This window comes from Artemia sp. Qi Xiang Cuo, chromosome 7, assembly GCF_049724085.1.
Source record: "Artemia sp. Qi Xiang Cuo chromosome 7, ASM4972408v1, whole genome shotgun sequence".
NCBI lineage: Eukaryota > Metazoa > Arthropoda > Branchiopoda > Anostraca > Artemiidae > Artemia > Artemia sp. Qi Xiang Cuo.
Window position 1 is genome coordinate 11,406,637 of NC_142800.1, and position 22,786 is coordinate 11,429,422.

The 22,786-nt window shown below is 37.3% G+C and overlaps 1 protein-coding gene across 1 annotated transcript in view; it reads right to left on the reverse strand.

Annotated features, from left to right (window-relative positions):
- Window positions 1–22,786, reverse strand: part of LOC148949938 (mite group 2 allergen Der f 2-like) — a 50,176-nt gene that overhangs the window by 14,060 nt on the left and 13,330 nt on the right. Inside the window, exon 3 of the mRNA XM_089091372.1 lies at window positions 5,227–5,393. Within this exon, the coding sequence (XP_088947498.1) occupies window positions 5,227–5,393 (167 nt within the window). The remainder of the gene's footprint in view (window positions 1–5,226; window positions 5,394–22,786) is intronic.

Consider the following 22,786-nt stretch of genomic DNA (forward strand, 5'->3'; position numbering starts at 1 on the left):
TTGGATAGCGACTACCGCCCCTCTCACGCCCACCATTTTCCCAAACACATCCAATCAAAATTATGAGATATCTATTTTGTTCAGCGTAGTTGAAAGTTCTGGAAATTATGTCTTTTAGGATGATAGCCCCCTCAGAGCCCTCAGTGCAATGGTTTTAAGTTACGCCCTGGGGGCATATACAGTTATTATTGAAAGCGTTGTCGTAGAAACTTCAAAAGGGCTCATTCAAATGGAAATTGAGAGGGCTAGTGCCTTTTTTAATAGTTGAAAGTGATTGGATAGCGACTAATGGCCCTCTCCCGCCCACCATTTTCCAAAACACATCCAATCAAAATTTTGAGATATCCATTTTGTTCAACGTAGTTAAACGTTCTGGAAATTAGGTATTTTAGGAATATAATCCCCTCAGAGCCCTCAGTGCAACACACCTTCCACGCCCACCATCTCCCGAAACATATCCAATCAAAATTTTGAGATAGCCATATTGTTCAGCGTAGTGGATTTCCAGATAGAAATTATGTTTTTGAGGACAGTCCCCCAGAGCCCTTAGGGCAAGGGTTGTAAGTTATGCCTTGGGGGCATATACGGTTTTTTATAGAAGGCGTTGTCGTAGAAACTTCAAAAAAGGCTCATTCGATTGGAAATGCAAATGGTTAGTGCCTTTTTTAATAGTCAAAAGTGATTAGAGGGCAATTAACCCGCCTCTCACGGCCACCTTTTCCCCAAACACATGAAATCAAAACTTTGAGATAGCCATTTTATTCAACGTAGTTGATCTTCAGATAGAAAATATATTTTTGAGGAGAATACTCCCCCACAACCCTCAGGGCAAGGGTTTTAAGTTATGCCTTGGGGGCATATAAGGTTTTTATAGAAGGCGTTGCCGTAGAAACTTCAAAACAGGCTCATTTGATTGGAAATTAAAGAGCTAGTGCCCTTTTAATAGTCGAAAGTAATTGGAGTGTAACTAGCCCCCCCCGCCAGCCCATCATTTCCCCAAACACATCCAATCAAAATTTTCAGATAGCCATTTTGTTCAGCGTAGTTGATTTCCAGATAGAAAATATATTTTTGAGGATGACAACCCCTCACCGGCCTCAGGTTAAAGATTGTAAATTATGCCCAGGGGGCATATAAGGTTTTTATATAACTCGTTGTTGTAGAAACTTCAAAAAGGGCTCATTTTATTGGAAATTGAAATGGCTAATGCCCTTTTTAATAGTCGACAGTTATTGGAAAGCAACTAACACCCCTTCCACGCCCACTATTTCCCCAAACACATCAAATAAAGATTTTGAGATACAATTTTGTTCCACGCAGTTCAAAGTTCAGGAAATTATACCTTTGAGCAGGACACTCCCCCCACAGCCCTAGGGGCAAGGGTTGTAATTTATACCCTGGGGGCATATAAAGTTTGTATAAGAATCTTTTTCACAGAAATTTGAAAAAGGGCTTATTCGATTGGAAATTTAAAGGGCTAGCGCCCTTTTCAATAGCCGAAAGGGATTGCAGGGCAGCTCACCCCGCTCTCACGCCCATCCTTTCCCCAAACACATCGAATCAATATTTTAGATAGCCATTTTATTCAACGTAGTTGAAAGTTTTTGGAAATTAGGTCTTTAAGGATGACAACCCCTTCCCCACAGCCCCCAGGGCAAGGGTTGTAAGTCATGTCCTGGGGGCGTATAAGGTTTTTATTGAAAGCGTACAAACTTCAAAAGGGCTCATTCAATTCGGAATTGAAAGGGCTGGTGCCTGTTTTCAAAGTTGAAAGTGATAGGAGAGCGACTAACGCCCCTCTCAAGCCCACCATTTTCTAAAACACATCTAATAAAAATTTTGCGATATAAATTTTTTTAAATGTAGTTGAAAGTTCTTGAAATTAGGTCGTTGATGATTACAACCCCCACCACCCTCAGGACAAGGGTTGTAAATTATGCCCAGGGGGCATATAAGGTTTTTATATAACGCGTTGTGGTAGAAACTTCAAAAAGGGCTCATTCGATTGGAAATTGAAATGGCTAGTGCCCTTTTTAATAGTCGAAAGTGATTGGAAAGCAACTAACACCCCTTCCACGCCCACCATTTCCCAAACACATCCAATAAAGATTTTGACATACAATTTTGTTCCACAAAGTTCAAAGTTCAGGAAATCATACCTTTGAGCAGGACACTCCCCCCACAGTCTTCAGGGCAAGGGTTATAAGTTATGCCCTGGGGTCATATAAGGTTTTCATTGAAACCTTTTTCGTAGAAACTTGAAAAGGGGCTCATTCGATTGGAAATTCAAAGGGCTAGTGCCCTTTTTGATAGTATAGAGTGATTTCAGGGAATCTAATCCCCCTCTCGCGTCGATCATTTCACCAAATACATCCAAGAAAAGTTTTTGATAGCGATTTTGTTAAAAGTATTTGAAAGTATTCGAAATTAGTTCTTTAAAGATTACAACCCCTCCCCCTCCCCTCCCCACAGCCCTCAGGGCCAGGGGTGTAAGCTATGTCCTGGGGGCGTATAAAATTTTTATTGAAAGCGTAGAACATTAAAAATGGCTCATTCAATTGGAAATTATAAGGGCTAGTGCCTTTTTTAATAGTTGAAAGTGATTGGATAGCGACTAACGCCCCTCTCACGCCCACCATTTTCCCAAACACATCCAATCAAAATTTTCAGATATCCATTTTGTTCGACATAGTTGACAGGTCTGTAAATTAGTTCTTTTAGGATGATAACCCCCTCAGAGCCCTCAATTCAAGGGTTGTAAGTTATGCCCTGGGGGCATATAAGGTTTATATAGAAAGTTGTTATAGAAATTTCAAAAAGGGCTCATTTGATTGGAAATTGAAATTGCCCTTGTTAATAGTCGAAAGTGAGCGGAGAGTAATTAACCCCCCTCTTATGCCCCCCATTTCCCCAAAAACATTCAAATTTTAGAGATAGCCATTTTGTTCAACGGAGTCGAAAGTTCTGAAAATTATGTATTTAAGGATGACAAACCCCCCAGAGTCCCAAGGGCAAAGGTTGTAAGTTCTGCCCTGGGGGCATATAAGGATTTTGTAAATATAGCTGCCGTAAAACTTCAAAAGGGACTCATTCAATTCGAAATTGAGAGAGTAGAGCCTTTTATAATAGTTGAAAGTGATTGGAGGGTAATTAACCCGCCTCTCACGCCCACCATTCCTCCAAACACATCCAAACAAAATTTTCAGATAGCCATTTTGTTCAACGTAGTAGAAAGTTCTGGGAATTAGGTCTTTGAGAATGACCCCCCCCCAGAAGTCAGGGCAAGGGTTGTAAGTTATGCCCTGGGGGTATATATTATTTTTTTGAAAGTTTTGTCGTAGAAACTTTAAAAGGGCTCATTTAATTGGAAATTGAAATGGCTAGGGCCATTTTTAATAGTTGAAAGTGATTGGAGAGTGACTACCGCCCCTCTCACGCCCACCATTTCCCCAAACACATCCAATCAAAATTTTGAGATAGCCATTTTGTTTAACGTAGTCGAAAGTTCTGAAAATTCGGTATTAGAGGATGACAACCACCTTAACAGACCTTAAGGTAAGGGTTGTATTTTATGCCCTGGGGCATATAAGGTGTTTATAGAAAGCGTTTTCGTTTCCAAAAGGGCTCATTTGATTGAAAATCTAAAGGACCAGTGCCCTTTTTAATAGTCGAAAGTGATTGGAAGGCTTTGCATTTTTATAGTAAAGATCGAATTTGGTATAATCTATTATTTTTTGTTGTTGTTGTTGTTTAGACCAGGGCACTTCTTAACGAAGGAGTTGTCGTGGGAACTTCGAAAATGGCTTATTCAACTGAAAATAGAAAGGGCTGATGCCCTTTTAAATAGTCGAAAGTGATTGGAGGGCAACTAATCCCCCTTCCACTCTGACCCTCCCATGCCCACCCTCCCACGCCCATCTTCCCATTTGCCCATTATGTTTGAAAATAAATGTTGCCTTAAGATTAAATCAAAATGCACTGTGACAATGCTAATTCCCAATAAGGCATCTCAGCAGTATCCCAAGAACGACTGAGGGTATTATGTTCAAATTTTCGGGGCTACTTCTGCTCTTAAAATTTAACAAAATCAAAATAGCGTAAGTGTATGCAAGCTATCGAAGAAAGTAAACATATTTTTTTGCGAATGGTATCAAGTTTACTAGAGGAGGTATCAAACTAAATTAAGCACTACTATTTGTGTCCAGATTTTTAAATGGTGTATGTTGTTAAAAATTGGTGAAAGTTTTTCTCCAGCATACAAATAGCAGGCCAAACTATAAAGTCTTAAAAAACGAAAAGATTTACAGTATTATTTTCTTTTTCCCTGAAAAGACTATGTCAATATAAAACGAACAGAAATTAATTAATAAAACTTTTTCCATAAAACAAATTTTTCATAGAAAAGTAAAGAACTCCATTTAACAAAAACTGAGCAAAAAAAAAAAAAATCAAATAATCTACCAAGCGTGAAACTACCACAAATCATCATCGATAAATAAATGAAACCAAAAACGAACAGAAATTACAATAAATAACCGAGTCAAACTCAAAATGAGGAGAAATAAACATAAGTTGGGCGCAAAACCCCTATGCCTTCCCAAGGCCAGAACAGAATTTGCACTTTACTACAAAAAAAAATACAAATGAATGTGCATTGTCAGTTTAATATACATATACTGACATCAAGTAATCAAAATATTAAAATTATTTGATTTATTAAAGTTATAAAAGTAAAAACATTTATATTTTTTCAGTAATGTGCAAATTCAGAAAATGATTATTACTAGAAATACCACTGAAACTTAAATATCATTAGAAATCAGGTGCAGCAATAGCCGTAACTACGATGGCTGTTTCTCTTAAGCAATTCTTGACACAGGCTTACCTCTACAATGCATAAAAGTATACACTTAATAATATATTAACATAAAATATAGCCTGTATAATATATTTTTAACGCTACAATTCTTGCTCAAACAAAAAAAGTCCGATTGTGGCCACTCATCCTTGATTTGTGAACGCCAATATTTTTTTCCGAATAAAGATTTCTGACGGTAGTTTGGAATTAGTGTAAAGGTCTAGAGGGATATGTAATCCCTCGATAGCAGTTAAGAGCCAAAGCTAGCCATTTAGATGTGCAAATTTTAACTCAAAACTCGCTCCTGTTTCAAGAAGACTGGTTTATCCAATGGAATTAATGAAAAAATGATAAAAATATAAACTTACAGAAGGAGCGATTATCGGTATTCTTAGTTTGAAAGTGTAGACAACAGGCTTGTTGTTTTCTAAAGGACAGGTGGCAAAATCGCATCCATTAGTCTTCATATTTGGAATAAGAATATCTGAGTTCTTTCTCACCCAAAAGCCTTTGGCAGTAAACCGCTGAACTGGCTCTATTTTGGAAATAAATAAAACAGTTGTTAGCAGCAAAAATTATATAAATTATCCAAATAGCATTATAACCAACTGAATACAAGTGACAAATAATCATCTTTATTGAGAAAGGAACAGATACAAAGGGCTGTTCTTACATTCAAGACAGTTTGGGTGAGCCATAATATTTAAAGGATTTATCAAATATTTTTTCCATATTTTTTAATTACTTTTTTTTTGCCAAGACTCCATTAAGAGCTCAAAAACAAACTTCTATGCACAAGTCAAATAACAAAATACAAAAGATTTTCATCTACATTTTTTCAAGAAATATTATTTGATGCGCCCATTCAAAATCTCCTATCCTAGTAGGGCCGAAATTAAGATTTAGGATGCATTATCCCTCTGCGTTTAAATTGTAGACCTATTTCTTCCAAAGGGGGAAATCTGGAATTTGGTTCACCTTCCCACAAGCTTTTTTTATGGGTTTAATTAAGCAATTAAACCCACAAGGAATATTTCGCTAAAATAAATCAATTATAAACTACCAAGACAGATAGAATGAATAAAATAAAGAAAAATGAACAATATACAAAAAGAAGAAAACGACTAAAAATACCATCTATGAGCTAAATTGTATAAAAAGTTCAACATTAAAACGCTTACTTCGTAAAATGAAATTCATAAACAAACTACAGACATCTCTACTATACCATATGCTACCTAAATTAAAAGAGAAACCATAATAAGAGTAACTCAGATTTAAGGATAAATCAAACCTAAGACCTACGCACATTGGACACTCAAATAATGCCTGCTCTACTGTTTCTTCAACACCAGATATACAATTTGGGGAATTTAATTTTGATATTTTGTCCCACTGGCTATTACAGCTGCCATATTCAGGTAGTCGATTAAAGCGATATAGCTGCATAGCATCGAAATTCAAAATTTCCTCATCAGGTTAAAACCATCAGGAAAATTAGATAGTTAGATAGATAGATTCAGTCCAGTAGTTAATTCAACAATAAAGTCAAAAAAAACAAACATAAATACAAAAAAAAACACACAAACATGGAAAAATTATGTTCCGAAATTACCCGCCAAAAAAACAGCCCAACACTAAAGGCCATGTGCAATAAGCAATACTAAGCAATATTTTGCGGTCAAACGCTAAGTCTGTTAAGACCCTGAGTCTTTTAACGGCTGTTGAAAACATGATTCTAGAACACAATTTGCACTTTACTTAAAACAATCTTTATTTCTCACAGTTTCGAAAAAAAAGACAACGAAAAGACACAATACTACTACTACTACTACTACTACTACTACTAACAACTCACCCCAGCACTCCTGAGGTCAGCACAGCGCAGAGCTACGCAAGCTCCTGCTCCATCCCAATACATTCAGAGCTTCAGTCTTTACATCCTCTCAGGAAGTTTCCAATTCCTTTAAATCGTTTTTTATGACTTCCTCCCACCCCAACCGAGGACGACCTGCTTTCCGTTTAGCCCTAGACGGTTGGCTGAAAAGGACAATTTATCCTCCTTCATCTGCGGAACGTAGCCTAGCCATATGAACCTTTCTCTCATTATAGTCCTAGAAAGTGGAATTGAACCACACTTTTTGTACAGCATGCTATTTGAAATACGATCAGTCAGCCGGGTACCCAGAACAATCCGTGGGCAATTTCTTTGGAAAACATCTAGCAAGTCTTCATCCGCTTTTCGGAGCACCCATGCTTCAAAACCATATTTGAGTACTATTATCACTATGGAATCCAGTTTTCTAATCTTGGTTTGCAGACTTATCTTCCTATTCATCCAAACTTTCGTTAACTATGAAAAAAATACCTTGAGCCTTGGCTATTCTACTTTTAACATCTTCACTGCTCCCACCGTCTTTACTAATAACACTACCAAGGCAAGCGAGGCTGTCTACCAAATCAATCGTTTCTTTGCCAAACGTCACCTTTTCATCTTCGCTTATTCCTAGCCTTAGGGGCTTAGTCTTTTTAACATTAATTTTCCAACCTATTCTGGAAACCTGAGCACGCAAAACCTCTGAAAGTTCATTCATTTTGCACATACTTACATCTAGGATGCTTCAATCATCATCATAATCTAAGTTCAGGAAAGTCTTTCCTCTCCTTTTGATTCAGTGTTCTCCCATTGCCTTTCCTTTGCCCCTCAAGACAAAGTTCATCAAAATGATCCTTATAAAGGGGGATAGAACACAGCCTTGCTTAGCTCCTGATTTAATACGAATCCAGCTGCTAACCTCATTTTCTACCATTAACCGCAAAAGTGTTTCTGATCGTTTTAAGTTTGAATTTTAACAGGTATTTGAATCTGCTGATCTTTAGTTTAAAATGCCTTCACTTTTCTTTGAAAAACTTCTCTTTCGGATAGTTTTTTTTTATTCATTTTTGTTCGTTTTTGATTGCGAAAAGTTTCAAGTTATTAAAAATTCCTTATTTCAAAATCGAACGTTTTTTTCAACATCAGATGTTCATCAGAGTATAGAAACTAGTATCAAAGTAACATTATCAAAGTAAAAAAAAATACCAAAATAAAGAATGCATCAAAGTAGACAATGTATCAAAGTAAAAATAAGCAATTTGCATAACGTAAAGCCCTTGCACCTTAAATAGAAGTTGCCACGCAAATCTCTAAATCTAAGTATTGAAATAAACAAAGTGTCAAAGTAACAATAAGCAAGTTCCGTAACTCAGAACCATTTCCCCGGCGTTGGGAGTGGGGGGTTCAACAACGGAAGAATGGTTATTTTGGCCTTTAAAATATTTGAAAAAAAATGGCAATCTCAAAATTTTGACCGGATGCTCTATGAAAAAGTGGGTCGTGGGCTAATTGCCCATTGACCACTTTTGACTAGTAAAAAAAAAACTAGAAGTTCAATTTCCGATTAAATGAGCCCCCCTCCAAATTTAATAAGACCATCTCTTCTACAAAAAACCTTATATTTTAATAATAGACTACTTATATAAAATACAATCCTTGCCCCGGGGGCTATGGAGGATTTCCCAACCCCCTAAGTACAGTAATTTTAATTTTGGACCATTTGAATAAAATGGTTATTTCAGAATTTTGATAAGTTTTTGATGATGAATTTGGGGGAAAAAGGCAAAAGGGGGGCGGGGGGGGGGGGGTAATGCGAAGGGGTGGGCTGGGTCGGCTGTGCACAACCTTCCCGTGGTGGCCTTGTTCTCACTAATCTTTGTGCACAACTAAAAGAACAATAAAACATCAAAACCTTATTGCCTTTATGATTATGACCTTTAGCTTTCTATTGTCTAAGACTTAGTAACAGAAAAAAATTAATTATACTATCAACTTTACATAAGAGATAACCACTCACGAGCAGTAGGCTATATAGAGCTATCCTCCCATTTGCGCTGCAAATCTGTGGATATTAGGGGGTCGGATTTAATGCTAGGGGGTGTGTCATTTGAGTCCCCTCCAAAGTTTATGCGACCTCCTCTTCCATAAGAACCTTATATGCCCCGCACAGCCCTTCCTTTGGAATCTGGGGGGAGGGGTATATTGACCCCGAAGTTTTTGTTAACTGATCGTTGGACTACTTCAAACAAACTAGCAATCTCATAATTTTGATCGGATACATTTGGGAGAAATGGTGTGTGTGGTTGGGAGGGGAGGGGGGTAAATGCCCTCCGTAAACTTTTGACTAAAAAAAAGGTAACAGGAACTTTCAATTTCCAATCAAATGAACCCCTTCTGAATTTTATAAGACTTCTGCTTACATAAAAACCTTATATGTCTCGGGGCGTAAATTAAAACACTTGCCCCTTGGCTTTGGGGGTTTGTGTCAGCCTCAGAGTTTTTATAATCTGATGTCTGAACTATTTTTAATAAAAAGATCATTTCACAATTTTTATCGGATGGGTTTGGGGAAAAAAGGCGTTGAGGGGGGAGGGGCTAGTTACGCTCCGATCTCTTTTTAATCGGGAAAATTGAACTAGAATTTTCAATTTGCAATCAAATGAGCCCTCTCTGAAGCTTATATGCGCATCCCATCTATAAGAACCATATTTGCCCCCAGGGCATAACTTACAACGCCTACCCCACGGTCCCTGGGGGGTTGTGTCGACACCAAATTTTTTGTTAGCTGACCTTTTAACTATTTTTAGCAGAATGATCATCTCCAAAATTTTATCGGATGGGTTTGGTGAAAAACAGAGTGGAGGGGAGACGGGCTAGTTGCCCTTCAATTACTTTTGACTCTTAAGAAGTGAACTAGAACTTTCAATTTCCGATCAAATAAGCCCTCTCTGAATTTAATACGAGCATCCTTTCCATAAGCACCATATAATACCCCTATTGCAGAACTTACCACGCCTGCCCCCTGGCCCTGGGGTTTTGTTCTGAAATCGGAATTTTTGTTGTCTGCTGTTTGAACTATTTTTTTTAAATCGCTATCTCAAAATTTTTATCGGATGGGTTTGGGGGAAAAGGTCGTGGGGGGCTAGTTGCCGTTGGATCTCTTTTAACTCTTAAAAAGTGCACTAGAACTTTCAATTTCCAATCAAATGAGCTCTCTCTGAAGTTTATACGAGCATCCCTACCATAAGAGCCATCTATGCCCCCAGGGCAAAACTTACAATGACTGCCCTCGGGCTCTGGGGGGTTGTGTCGACACCAAAATTTTTGTTATCTGACCTTTTAACTATTTCAACAAAATAGCTACCTCAAAATTTTTAGCCCTTTGAAGAAAAAGAGCTTGGGGGGCTGGTTGCCCTCCGATCTCTTTTTACTCTTAAAAAGTGAACAAGAACTTTCACTTTCCAAACAAATAAGCCCTCTATAAAGTATATACGAGCATCCCTTCCATAAGAACCATACGCGCCCCAGGGTATAACATACAACGCCTTCCCCCGGGCCCCGGGGGTCATGTTGACACAGGAAATTTGGTTATCTCACCCTTGAACTATTTTTAACAAAATCGCAATCTCAAAATTTTTATCTGATGCATTTGGTGGAAAGTGGGTGTTGGGAGGGGGGGGGGGGGAACTAGCTGCCCTCCGATCAATTTTCGTTCTTAAAAAGTGAACTACAATTTTCAATTTTTAATCAAATGAGCCCTCTCTGAAGTTTATACGAGCATTCCTTCCATAAGAACCATATATACACCAAGGTCATAACTTTCAACGCCTGCCCCCGGGCCCTGGGGGCTGTGTCGACACTGGAGATTTTGTTATCTGACTTGAACTATTTTTAACAAAATGTCTATCTCAAAATGTTTATTCCATCTACTTTCGGAAAAAACCGGCGGAGGGCTAGTTGCCCTCCAATCACTTTTGACTCTTAAAAAGTGAACTAGAACTTTCAATTTCCAATCAAATGAGCCCTCTCTGAAGTTTATACGAGCATCCCTTCCATATAAACCTTATATGTCCCAAGGGCATAACTTACAATGCCTGCCCCGGGCCTTAGGGGGTTGTGTCGACATCGGAGTTTTGTTATCGGACCTTTGAACCATTTTTAACAAAATGGCTATCTCAAAATTTTTATCTGATGCATTTGGGAGGAAAGTACGCGAGGGGGAGCTAGTCGCCCTCCGATCTCTTTTGACTCTGAAAAAGTTAACTAGAACTTTTAATATCCAATCAAATTAGCTCTCTCTCTGAACTTAAACGAACATCCCTTCTATAAGAACCATATTCGCCTCCAGGGCATAGCTTACAACGCTCACCCCTGGGCCCTGGAGGGTTGTGTCGACACCAGAGTTTTTGTTATCTAACCTTTTAACTATTTTTAACAAAATGGCTATCTCAAAATTTTTATCTGATGCATTTGGGGAAAAAGGGCGTGGGGGGTTAATTGCCCTCCGATGTCTTTTGACTCTTAAAAAGTTAACAAGAACTTCCACTTTTCAAGCAAAAAAGCCCTCTATGAAGTAAGTAAGAGCATCCCATCTATAAAAACTATATATGCCTCAGGGCATAACTTACAACGCCTGCCCCCGGACCCTGGGGGATTGTGTTGACACAGAAAATGATTCATCTCACCCTTAAACTATTTTTAACAAACTAGATATCTCAAAATCTTTATCTGATTCTTTTGGTGGGAAAAGGGCGTTGGGAAAAGGGGGAGGCTTGCTACCCTCCGATCACTTTTCATTCTTAAAAAGTGAACTACAACTTTAAATTTCCAGTAAAATGAGCTTCTTCTGAAGTTTACACGAACATCTCTTTTATAACAACCATATTCGCCCCCAGGGCATAGCTTACAACGCCTGCCCCGGGGCCCTGGGCGGTTTTTTCGACCCCAGAGTTTTTGTTATGTGATCTTTAAACTATTTCTAACAAAATGGCTATCTAAAAATTTTTATATGATATATTTGGGGAAAAAAGGACGTGGGGGGGGGCTAGTTACCCTCCGATCTCTTTTGAGTCTAAAAAGGTGAACTAGAAATTTTAATTCCCAATCAAATAAGAACCATATTGGCCCCCAGGGCACAACTTACAATGCCTGTCCCCCCAGCCCTGGGGGGTTATGTCGACCTCGGAGTTTTTGTTATATGGTCGTTGGACTATTTTTAACAAAATAGCTATTTCTAAATTTTTATTGGATGTATTTGGGGAAAAATGGGCATGGGGGGGATAACACCCCTCCAGTCACTTTTGACTCTTAAAGAGTGAACTAAAACTTTCAATTTCCAATCAAATGAGCGCTCTCTGAAGTTTATACGAGTATCCCTTCCATAAGAACTTTATATGCCCCCAGGGCATAAGTTACAACGTCTGCCCCCGAGCCCTGGGTGGTGGTGTCGACATCCAAGTTTTGTTTTCTGACCTTTGAACTAATTTTAAAAAAATGTATATCTCCAGATTTTCATCTTGGGGGCTTGGGGGGGGGGTAGTTGCCCTCCAATCTCTTTTGACTCTGAAAAAGTGACCTATGACTTTTAATTTCCAATCAAATGACCCCTTTTTGAAGTATATACGAGCAGCCTTTCTATAAGAACCATATTTGCCCCAGGGCATAACTTGCGACGCCTGCGCCCTGGTCCTGGGTGTTGGTTCGACCCCGGAGTTTTTGTTATATAATCTTTTTTAACAAAATGTAGCCATTTTAACAAAATGGCTACTTCAAAATTTTTATCTGGTTATTTGGGGGAAAAAAGACGTGGGGGGGGGCTAGCTAATTTTCGATCAGTTTTGACTCTTAAAAAGTGAACTAGAACGTTCAACTTCCAATCAAATGAGCCCTCTCTGAAGTTTGTACTAGCGTATATTCCATAAAACCTTATATGCCACCAGGACATGACCTACAACGACCTGCTCCCCGGTCCTGGGTGGTTTTGTCGACATCTGAACTTTGTCATCTGACCTTTGAACTGTTTTTAACAAAATGCCTATCTCAAAATGTTTATCTGATGCATTTGGGGAGAAAAGGGTGTAGAGAGGGGGGGCTAGTTGCCCTCCGGTCTCTTTTTATTCTGGAAATATGAACTAGAACTTTAATTTCCAATCGAATGAGCCCTCTCTGAAGTTTATACAATCATCTCTTCTATAAGAACCATATTTGCCCCCAGGGTATAACTTGCAACGGCTTCCCATGGGCCCTGGCGGGGGCATTGTGTCGACCCCGGAGTTTTTGTTACATGATCTTTGAACTATTTTTAACGAATTGGCTACCTCAACATTTTTATCGGATGTATTTGGGGGGGGGAAGGGCGTGGGGGGGCTAGTTGCCCACCGATCACTTTTGACTCTTAAAAAGGGCACTAGAACTCTCGATTTGCAATCGAATGAGCCCCCTTTGAAGTTTATAGGACGATCTCTTCTATATGAAGTCCCTCTTGGGAAAAAAATAATAATAAAACATAATAGCCGTATGGCCTTTACTATAGGCAACCCTACGAAAAGTGAGTGTATTTTCAAATCAAACAGTTCGTGGTAACGAACTGTACGTAAGGAACTCTAAAAATCGCTCTTTACGCTAAAGTTTGACTTTCTCACAACTCTGTTTTTTTAAACAATAAAAAACTTAAGCGTAAAGAGCGATGCGTTGAGGAGGAGACAGCCCCTTTCATATACGGAATAACTTCTGTTCGTTTTAAGTTTTAACGTTGTACCATGATATATTTAAAATACAGGATTCTTTCCTTGTAAAGATGATTCGGGCAGAAATTAAACGTCCCCTGATTGAGTTCAAATACCGCTTCCAAGAGTCTAAATTTTTAATCAGAAAAAATAGAAATTGCATTTTAGATTCAGTCAAACAACGACGCTAATCGTTTGAATTTCGCTAAGATAATTAGTAGCAAAAAAATGCTATGCATAATATTTCAAAGGAAGTTTAAATGGCAAAAAAAAACTGTGTGAATGCCTGAATCATCTGAAATATCTTAAAGAGATTATTGGACGAGGATTCTTGTCCTTGGGCCACGTGAGCCAATGGCAAGCCAGTCCTTACAGCGCAGGACGAAAGAACTGCGTTTGGTAGTGGGGTAGATGTGCTTTTTAAGATTATTCGTAAATGAGATTTGGAAGGAATCGTAAGTCAGATTTGAGAAGATCCATTGAGATAGAAGTTTTAACTCTGTCATCTCGGTCACCATTATTGTCATTGAAGTGACCCGTTGCTGTGTAACTAAGTATGTAAGTTCAATAAATCTATTGTCCTTTTTATCTGTGTTTACTTCATTTATATGTCTGCGTCTAGTGTAATAATAGGTAATTAGTTCGTAAGTCTCCAAGGTAAATGCTCCCAAAGGAATCTGACCTCCAGATAGCTCGAGAAAGAAGAGGCCACATTTATATGTCTACATATTCGATACTCTCCCATTAATTGAGAGCAGCGCTAGCCTATTTGACAAAACCTCCAGCGCTATAAGCGGCGCTATTGGAGAAATTTCTATCGCCACAAATATCAATCTTTTATCGCTACAAATCTTTTATCGCTACAAACACCAAAAGTCGTTACGGCCACAGCTTAGAAAAAGTTTCTAACCCCTGCTAGCCTATAAGAATTCGTATCTCTTAAGTCAGATCTGATCGCGCCGTGGAAACAAAGCTCTGAGACGTCAGAATTTCTAGTTCAATAATTCTTAATTCCTCATAACTCATTACATAACAAATGGCGCGGTCGGTAGGATCTGCTATCTGATGTGTACCATGATATATTTAAAATACAGGATTCTTTCCTTCTAAAGATGATTCGGGCAGAAATTAAACGTCCCCTACTTGAGTTCAAATACCGCTTCCAAGAGTCTAAATTCTTAATCAGCAAAAAGAGAAATTGCATTTTAGCTTCAGTCAAACAACGACGCTAGTCGTTTAAATTTCGCTAAGATAATTAGTAGCAAAAAAAATGCTATGCACAATATTTCTAAGGAAGTTTAAATGGCAAAAAAAAACTGTGTGAATGCCTGAATCATCTGAAATATCTTAAAGAGATTATTGGACGAGGATTCGCGTCCCTGGGCCACGTGACCCAATGGCAAGCCAGTCCTTACAGCGCAGGACGAAAGAACTGCGTTTGGTAGTGGGGTAGATGTGCTTTTTAAGATTATTCGTAAATGAGATTTGGAAGGAAACGTAAGTCAGATTTGAGAAGATCCATTGAGATAGAAGTTTTAACTCTTTCATCTCGGTCACCATTATTGTCATTGAAGTGACCCGTTGCTGTGCAACTAAGTATGTAAGTTCAATAGTTCTATTGTCTTTTTTATCTGTGTTTACTTCATTTATATGTCTGCGTCTAGTGTAATAATAGGTAATTAGTTCGTAAGTCTCCAAGGTAAATGCTCCCAAAGGAATCTGATCTCCAGATAGCTCGATAAAGAAGAGGCCACATTTATATATCTACATATTCGATCTTCTCCCATTAATTGAGAGCGGCGCTAGCCTAGTTGACACAATCTCTAGCGCTATAAGCGGCGCTATCGGAGAAATTTCTATCGCCACAAATATCAATCTTTTATCGCTACAATTTTTTTATCGCTACAAACACCAAAAGTCGTTACCGCCACAGCCTAGAAAAAGTTTTTAACCCCTGCTAGCCTATAAGAATTCGTATCTCTTAAGTCAGATCTGATCGCGCCGTGGAAACAAAGCTCTGAGGCGACAGAATTCCGAGTTCGATAAATCTTAATTCCTCTTAACTCTTTACATAACAACGTCGTTCCTTACTTTCAGTTAAAAAAAAACCTGTTTTTTTTATTTAATAAACTAAAAAAATCTATATGCATTGTAAATTTGTATTTTAATATTATATGTTATAGAACTAATGAATGGGAGCAGCCCCTTGCCATCGTGGGTAGCTAGAATGAAAATTTTGAAATTGTTGTATGGTAAATTAATGGATGGAGAATCGTATGAATGAAAAAAAAATATTTTAGGAGAAAGATAGATAAAATGTAATAGCAGGGAAAAAATTATGTTTATCAGGAAATTTAGAACTTGAAAGGTATAGAACATCGAATAGGAGGTAAGATAGATAGGTAGTAGATTGAAGGAACAATAGAGAACTAGGGGCAAACTAGATTACAAATAAGCAAGAAGTCTTAGAAAAGAAAAAGAAGAAAGAAACAGGATTGATTTTTTTTTTCTTTCGGGAGTACGAAAAGAAAACAATAACCAGTTTGATTCTATCCATTACGTGAAGTATCACCAACCTATTATTAACAAAACGAAAAAGAAGAGGCAACGCAGAAAAGAGGACCAAATACCGCTGGATAAAAGAAAGAAAAACAGAAAAATTTAAAAGATGCATTAGAAAATGATTTTGTATTTTTTCAATATTATAGTCTATTTTTGAAAAAAAAGTAGGCAACGTTATAGCGTTGCCTCTAAAACTCATTTACCAAACTATCAATACCTGGGGCCGTATTATCTTTTTATCCTTTTAGTACTGTCGCTAATTCTTCCTCACAAAACAAATCTTCCTTCACATCTAAGGTATCACAAGCTTGTTCATTTTCCTCTATATCATTTACTGCAAATCTGTCTCGGCTTAGCACATTCTCACAATATTCTGCCCAACTTTATTTAACTCTTTCTTTATCACTGATTGTGGCCCAGTTCCTATCTTCATCTGGGACAAGTCTGGAATAACTACTCCCTCCGAATTTATTAACATATTTGATTCTTGTGCCGTCTAGCTACATCTTCCAGATCCTCGGCAATTTTATCCTTAGATAAGAAAAAGAAGAAAGAAACAGTTCACACATCCACTTCACACATCCTTAGTTCATATTCTACTTTCTCAACTTTCTTTACATTCCTCTTGTTTTCATATTAATTAAAAAAAAACCTTTTCCACAAAATAAGTTTTTCGAAGAAAAGTGAAGAACTCCATTAAACCAAGAATGAGCAAAAATAAAATCAAATAATCTACCAAGCGTGAAACTACCACAAATCAGCTTCGATAAATAAATGAAACCCAAAACGAAGAGAAATTACAATAAATAACCAAGTCAAACTCAAAACGAGCAGAAATTAACAAGAGTAGGGCTCAAAACCCCTATGCCTTCCCAAGGCCAGAACATAATTTGCACTTTACTGAAAAAAATATAAAGGTTTTTACTTTTATAACTTTAATAAATCAAACAATATTAACATTTTGATTACTAAATATCAGTGTATATGTATATTAAACTGACAATGCACATTCATTTGTATTTATTTCAGTAAAGTGCAAATCATGTTCTGGCCTTGGGAAGGCATAGGGGTTTTGAGCTACTCATACTATTACTGTTACCATTATTACTATTTATATTACCACTACTGCCACTAAAGCTTAGGCTAGTGCTATTAATTCTACTGCTACTACTACTACTACTACTATTAAAACTAAGGGTATTTTGGCGAACAATTTGGGATACATAGAAACTGTATGGAACTAATTCGAAACACACTATCCCTAAACAGGTTGTCAAGCGGACACATCAGAAATACTTCAGGTACAGTTGATAGCATTAAGCTTAAACTTTCATCTTGTGTCGAAGGGGATATTAAAGAAACAAAAGGTGCTATGTGCATATTGCCACTAATGTTGCTATAACTATTGCTACTGCGCAAGCTAAGGGTATTAAGGTGAAGCTTTTAATGAATATTTAGGCGAATGTTGGAGAGTCAAAAGTGATTCAAGGAGGGCAATCAGCGCTCCTCTTTAGTTCATAATTTTCCAAAAATTTCCATTCAAACTTTAAGATAGCTATTTTGTTCAGCATAGCTAAATGGTCTTGTAACTGTATCTCTAGGGCTATTGCTTAGGTCAAGCCCAACAGTTGTGTAATTTACCCATTATGTTTAAAAAATAAATATTTCCTAATGATTAAATAAAAAACCACTGTTTGTATGCTGATCGCCAATAAGATATCTCAGCAGTATCCCAAAAACTACTGAGGGTAATATATTTAAACTTTCGTGGCTACTTCTATTACTACTTTTCTATTGCGTTTTTTAGAGTTTCGGTTACCATTGAGCCGGGTCGCTCCTTACTTACAGTTTGTTACCACGAACTGTTTGATTTGAAAATAAACTCACTTTCCCTAGGGTTGCCAATAGTAAAGGCCATACGGCTACTATGTTTTATTATTATTTTTTCCCCAGAGGGACTTCATATGGAAGAGATCGTCCTATAAACTTCAAAGGGGGCTCATTCGATTGCAAATCGAGAGTTCTATTGCCCTTTTTAAGAGTCAAAAGTTATCGGTGGCCAAATAGCCCCCCCCCCCCCGCACGCCCTTTTCCTCTCAAATACATCCGATAAAAATGTTGAGGTAGCCAATTTGTGAAAAATAGTTTATAGATCATATAACAAAAATTCCGGGGTCGACACAACCCCCCAGGGCCGAGGGGCAGGCGTTGCAAGTTAGACCCTGGGGGCAAATATGCTTCTTATAGAAGAGATGATTGTATAAACTTCAGAGAGGGCTCATTCGATTGGAAATTAAAGTTCTAGTTCACATTTTCAGAATCAAAAGAGATCGGAGGGCAACTAGTCCCCCCCCTCTACACCCCTTTTCCCCAAATACATCAGATAAAATTTTTGAGATAGGCATTTTGTTAAAAACAGTTCAAAGGTCAGATGACAAAGTTCAGATGTCGAAAAAAAAAACAGGGCCGGGGGGCAGGTCGTTGTAAGTCATGTCCTGGTGGCATATAAGGCTTTTATGGAAGGTATGCTAGTACAAACTTCAGAGAGGGCTCATTTGATTGGAAGTTGAACGTTCTAGTTCACTTTTTAAGAGTCAAAACTGATCGAAAATTAGCTAGCCCCCCCCCCCCACGCCCTTTTTTCCCCAAATAACCAGATAAAAAATTTTAAGTAGCCATTTTGTTAAAATGGCTACATTTTGTTAAAAAAGATCATATAACAAAAACTCCGCGATCGAACCAACCCCCAGGACTAGGGCGCGGGCGTTGCAAGTTATGCCCTGGGGCAAATATGGTTCTTACAGAAAGTCAGCTCGTATATGCTTCAAAAAGGGTTCATTTGATTGGAAATTAAAAGTCATAGTTCACTTTTTCAGAGTCAAAAGATATTGGAGGGCACCTACCTCCCCCCCCAAGCCCCCAAGATGAAAATCTGGAGATATACATTTTGTTAAAATTAGTTCAAAGGTCGGAAAACAAAACTTTGATGTCGACACAACCACCCAGGGCCCGGGGGCAGGCGTTGTAACTTCGATGTCGACACAACCGACACAATTGCCATTTTTTTCAAATACTTTAAAGGCCAAAATAACCATTCTTCCGTTGTTGAACCCCCCACTCCCAACGCCGGGGAAATGGTTCTGAGTTACGGAACTTGCTTATTGTTACTTTGACACTTTGTTTATTTCAATACTTGGATTTAGTGATTTACGGGGCAACTTCGATTTACGGTGCAAGGGCTGTAAGTTATGCAAATTGCTTATTGTTACTTTCATGTCTTGTTTACTTTGATGCTTTCTTTACTTTGTTATTTTTTACTTTGATATTGTTACTTTGATAGTAGTTTATATACTCTGATGAACATCTGATGTTGAAAAAAACGTTCGATTTTGAAATAAGGAATTTTTAATAACTTGAAACTTTTCGCAATCAAAAAGGAACAAAAATTAATAAAAAAAAACTATCCGAAAGAGAAGTTTTTCAAAGAAAAGTGAAGGCATTTTAAACTTAAGATCAGCAGATACAAATACCTGTTAAAATTCAAACTTAAAACGATCAGAAATTACTATTAAAGAATAAATGAAACCCAAAACGAACAGAAATTAAATAAACAATCATAGCAAAACACATACAAAACCGATCCTGTCTACTAAATGATCCCAAACAGAAAGTCCGAAAAGCGTATGGGATGATTTTGTCATGCAAACGACTTTATAACCGCCGCATTCTAGCACGGATCTTCAATTCCTTTGCCACCCCTCATATCTTAGCTGTGTCACCTTTCTGGTCTTTGTTTACTTTTGATGATAAAAAAACAATCCGTACAGTGTTCTATAAGTTTGCAGAATATCTACTTAGCCTTCCCCCCTGGCGAAGACACCACCAGATTTCAGCTCGTTACGGACTCGATGACCCCTTCGACGTGATCGTGACCAGGAGGGAAAAGTTCCTGAAACCTTTAGATCCAACGCAGAGTATGTTTGAAGCTATAGTCAGTAATGTGTAATGGTTGTCTTTTTATGTAAATAGTTTCACCATTAGTTTTTTTGTTGTTGTTTTTTTTTAGTTGTTTTATTATTAATTTAAACTGTTCGTTTATTCGATGTGTTTTATTGTTTTCTTTTTATTTTTTCTCTACTCCATATTTACTTTTTTGCATTGCTAAAGACGTGTAATAAAAATCATCCATTCATTCATACAACAAGTAATAATATAAATGAATTATAAATATTAATGCGAGTAATGCTTAAATTGAATATGCAAATCAAGCTTTAACAAAAAAAATATTTTGTTATTGAAGTATAAATGAAACCTAAAACGAACAGAAATTAAATAAACAATCAATGCAAGCAAACATACAATAGATAATAATATAAATGAATAAATAAATCTTAAAACGAGTGAAACTAAAATTTAATGCGCAAATCAAGTTAGAAACGAACAAAAATCACTACAAACAAGAGTTTGGGTATCGCTTCCTTCTCTCACTGTAAAAGTCTAAAACCTAATGCGTCATTATTTACATAAGAGCAGTAGGCTATATAGAGCTATCCTCCCATTTGCGCTGCAAATCTGTGGATATTACGGGGTCGGATTTAATGCTAGGGGGTGTGTCATTTGAGTGCCCTCCAAAGTTTATACGACCACCTCTTCCATAAGAACCTTATATGCCCCGCAGCATAAGTTACAGCCCTTCCTCTGGAAGGGATGTAACTGAAATTCAATTATATTACAAATATTTTCTTTTGTACTTAATATTGAAAATAAATATTAAAATTACAGTAAAATTTTGAACGATGAGCTTTCAGCAATTAATATCATTATACATCAAATATTCAGTTAAATTTATTAGTTGTCTCTAAGATTCTTCAAGAAGAATCTAGTTTCACTAAAAACAAGAGTTTAGATACTGCCCCCTTCCTTAATTGTAAAAACCTACTGCGTCATAAGCGCTTCAATGAAAACTAATTATATTACAAATGTTTTCTGTTCCAGCACTTATACCATTAAAACTGAAATAAAAATTACAGTGAAATAAAATCTTGACCTCATGGATCTTTCAACAACTAATATCATTTTATATCAAATATTCAATTTGATTTTGTTTATGCTTTCCAGGACTATTCAAGACACATATAGTTTTCAGTAAAGCGCCAATGACGCAGTAGGTTTTAGACTTTTACAGTGAGAGAAGGAAGCGATACCCGAACTAATGTTTGTAGTAATTTTTGTTCGTTTCAAGCTTATTTTGCATGTTTATTTTAAGTTTCTCTCGTTTTGACCTGCTTTTCTGCTTTAGGCCTTTAAGGGTAAGTTGTGGGGGATCTTGAACTAGTCAGAAGGCACTATCTGTACTTAAAAACGGTCAGAAACAAAAATAAATAACCGAATCAAACTCAAAACGATACATTTTAAATGTGTTTACTTATTTTACTCTCATAAGTAAAAAATTATAAAAGCTTTAAGGAATAAATATCAGTATATGTCAATTAAACTGACTATCCATGGTCATTTGTTTTTTTTTTTGTTTTTTTTAGTAAACCACAAATTATGTTCTGGTCTTGGGAAGGCGTGGGGATTGTCAACCCCGCTCATGTTAATTTCTGCTTGTTTTGAGTTTGACTCGGCTATTTGTTTTAATTTCTGTTAGTTTTGAGTTTCATTTACTTACTGATAGTGATTTGTGATAGTTTTACGCTTGGAAGATTATTTTACTTTATTTCTCCTCATTTTTGGCTTAATGGAGCTCTTTACTTTTCTTTGAAAACTTGCTTTGTGGAAAAGTTTTTTTTAATTAATACAATAACATAGCCAATAAGGATTGCTATCTTACTATCACGTGATATCATGTTAACTTATGGGTCGTTTTATTACCAAAAATTGTATTGGTTATAACTAGATTTTTATAACTACAAAATTGCAGCAGTCTGTAGCCATTACTGTTTTCTTTTCCTATGCCAAATTTACCTAGGCTAGGATTCCATCTATCCTTTTTTCTACCGACCTGGGCGTTAAAATGTCTTAATAAAAACACCATATTCTACCTGGGACCCTGTCTATCTGCTCCTGTAAGTTTAAGTAAAATTCATCTGAGTCAGTAGTATCTCCGTCAGTCGGCTTTACAGGGCATATAATGCTATAACTGATACCCTGAACTTTTTAGTCATAAATGAGTGATTAGTATTCTATTATTAACACCTTCTCAGCCTGAACAAGACTTAGCTGCTTTCTTATTCATCATGAACCTCCTCTCTGTCTACGTACCCTATACTTCCTGCCTGAGTAAACAAAGTCTATATCACCTAATTTCATGCTTCCTATCCCTGGGATATGAGTTTCTGAAACTCCTAATAAGCCCATTCTGAACTGTCTGAATTTTTCTGTCAAAATGTCGATACGATAGTTTTATAAAAGTAAGCTATCTGTTTTTTCGGTGTTCTTTTTGTTTTTGAGCCGTCCTAGCCGAGTAGTTGGCACGCTAGACTTCAAATCCTTTATCTGTGATGACGGGGGGCTCAAATCCTGGTGTCTCTGGTTTGGAACGGGAGTAAGTGATATGACTCAGTAAGCTCAGTCGGATTCGAACCAGCTCTAAATGGGTTCTCGGAGAAATCTGGGGAAGGTAAACAGGAAGGGTGTGCGAAAGTAAAGGATGGCTGCCCCAAGACCCCCTGCACTTTTTTGGCTGAAGGGACATGAAACGGAGATCACCAAGGCCAGTAGGGACCGTAAAGTCCAATGCCGTGTTCTTTACCTTTTTGTTTT